The sequence below is a fragment of the Epinephelus moara genome, chromosome 22 (genome assembly GCF_006386435.1).
Source record: "Epinephelus moara isolate mb chromosome 22, YSFRI_EMoa_1.0, whole genome shotgun sequence".
In the NCBI taxonomy this organism is placed as follows: domain Eukaryota; kingdom Metazoa; phylum Chordata; class Actinopteri; order Perciformes; family Serranidae; genus Epinephelus; species Epinephelus moara.
This window is the reverse complement of record NC_065527.1, coordinates 35,158,863-35,161,270: the sequence shown is the minus strand read 5'-3', so window position 1 is coordinate 35,161,270 and position 2,408 is coordinate 35,158,863. Positions and strand designations below refer to the sequence as shown.

At 39.7% G+C, this 2,408-nt stretch overlaps 1 protein-coding gene across 3 annotated transcripts in view; it reads left to right on the top strand.

Annotated features, from left to right (window-relative positions):
* Positions 1-2,408, top strand: part of epb41a (erythrocyte membrane protein band 4.1a) — a 294,679-nt gene that overhangs the window by 82,721 nt on the left and 209,550 nt on the right. For all 3 annotated transcript variants that reach the window (XM_050033972.1, XM_050033971.1, XM_050033970.1), the window contains exon 3: positions 1,619-1,909. In XM_050033972.1, the coding sequence (XP_049889929.1) occupies positions 1,619-1,909 (291 nt within the window). The remainder of the gene's footprint in view (positions 1-1,618; positions 1,910-2,408) is intronic.

Genomic DNA, 2,408 nt, shown 5'->3' with positions numbered 1-2,408 from the left:
GATTAATCTAATATGATGTGTGTAGTTCTTTATAGATGTAGCCTCTTAATTTGGCTGTCAAAGTACACCAGATTGAAGGCTTTTGATATATAATTGACAAAAATTTCTGACCCCCCCACGTGCACCACGACTAAATGACCTCGGTATTTCAAAAATCCTGCGTACGGCCCTGAATTTGGCAAAAGGATATTGTGATCAACAGTGTCAAACACCTTTTAAAAACATGCTGAGAGTTCTTGTTGTCGAAGGCTGTGGTGATTTTGTTAACAAGCTGCAAAAGAGCCATTTCTGTTGACATTTTTTTCCGAAAACCATATTTATGGCTATACAGTCTCATCCATATGCTTTTTCATTCTGAACTATACTTGTTTTTCAAGAACTACAGAAAAACATGGTAAAACAGATATAGGACAATAATTATTACATAAACTGGAATCACCTGATTTGAATAGCACTATGACTTCAGCTACTTTAAGGTCACTTGGTACAGCACCTGTTCTGGATGATAAGACATGGGTGAGAGGCTCAATGACAGACAAAACTACTTTCTTTACAAGGCTAGATCTTATAACAGCCTCTCTGCAAAGAAGTCTTTCATCCCCAGTATAATGTTCTGTGACATTCTTAGCCGCCTTCATACAGTCTGTAAAGAAAGGAGACAAGCATTTGGAACCTCAAATGTATTCTAATTAATGAAAAGAAAAGCTGAAAGGTTGAATACCTTGTAAACAATTTGATTCTGCTGGGAACTATTTACTAAATGTAGAATTTTAATATCTCCTCCTGTTTCTGAAGCATTTGAAAATAGCCATCATAATAACAGAAATGTAGTTATTCTCCCAATACTAGTGGCAGTCATGTCCTCAGTTGTATTGTAATGAACTATTGTGTTGTTCTCCAGATGCCTGTTTAAACTTTCGTATTCAATAAGGTGAGACCCGCAGTGAATTTTATGCTTCTATTTCTTTCAGTTTTACCAGCCTAACTACAAAGTCAGCAAGCTGTCCGTAGAGGTCTCCACAGGGTCTGTCCCTGTGCTAACAGCAGCTGAATCCACAATGAAATGAACCGTCATTCTCCCTGTCACATATTATGCGACTGAAAGAAAGCAGCTCTGGTGATTTAAATGTGGACAGAAGATGCAATGTGCTGTTGTCGTGTTGATCTGATTCTTGATCAGTGTATATGACGTGTGGATGATCTATGGGTGAGGGAGCTGTGTAAGTGAATGAAAGACTTCTGGCACCAAACCAAAGGAATTGATTTTTAAGCATTAATTTTGAAAGGCTCGTTACTTTTTGATTGATTGATATTTATTTGGAACATGTAAAAATTATAAAATAGTATTGATGGATGAAATTCAGGCATTAATTGATGAAGTCATCAGAGCCGCAACACCTGTTGCATCATGAACCTTATGCAAGATTCACAGCATTTTTTTATGTCCATAATTACAACCATCACTAAAATGACCATGGATGCACACACCAGTTTAACTTGTTTGTAAACAGATTGATGTCTGTAATAAAAAAAAGTTCCAAAAGTCAAGACTAAATAGTCACAAAGGCACATTCTTAAGAGAGTGTAGACTGCATTGTAATGAAAGTGTCTTTGTCAGGCTGTCCAGGTAGAGAAGAAAGAAGCTGAGGAGAGGGAGGGTGGAAAGGACGAAGAGAACAACAAGGAGAAAGGAGAGGAGGCTGCCCTGGAGAAGGACAAGGTGGAGGAGAAGGAGAAGGAGAAGGAGGAGGAGAAGAAGTGTGGTCCTGAAGGAGGCAGTAAAAGAGAGGAGGAAGAGAAGACCACAGAGGAGGAGGAGGCCAAAACTCCCAGAGCTCCACGCCGACCCAAAACCATGGAGATCAAAGTCACCCTGCTGGATGACACTCTCTATGAGTGTGAGCTGGATGTAAGAGCATTTTGAATTTTTCTTCTTTTATCCATCATGCACACACAAAAGAAAAATTAAAGTTCGTCTGGATATATTATGTTATTTTAATATATGCAGCCACAGGCTTCCAAAGTATCAGAGCATATCGATTTAAAAGTGTTGACATGCTAGCAAGGAGCGACTGTGGGGCGGGAGGTAGAGCAGGTCGTCCATCAGTTAGAAGATTGGGGGTTTGATCCCTGGCTCCTCCAGGCAGCATGTCGAAGTATCATTGGGCATGTCAATAGATTATTTGGACAGTGTACATGTCTATCAATCAATCAATCAATTTTATTTATAAAGCCCAATATCACAAATCACAATTTGCCTCACAGGGCTTTACAGCATACAACATCCCTCTGTCCTCTGGACCCTCACAGCGGATAAGGAAAAACTCCCCCAAAAAAACCCTTTAACGGGGAAAAAAACAGTAGAAACCTCAGGAAGAGCAACTGAGGAGGGATCCCTCTTCCAGGAC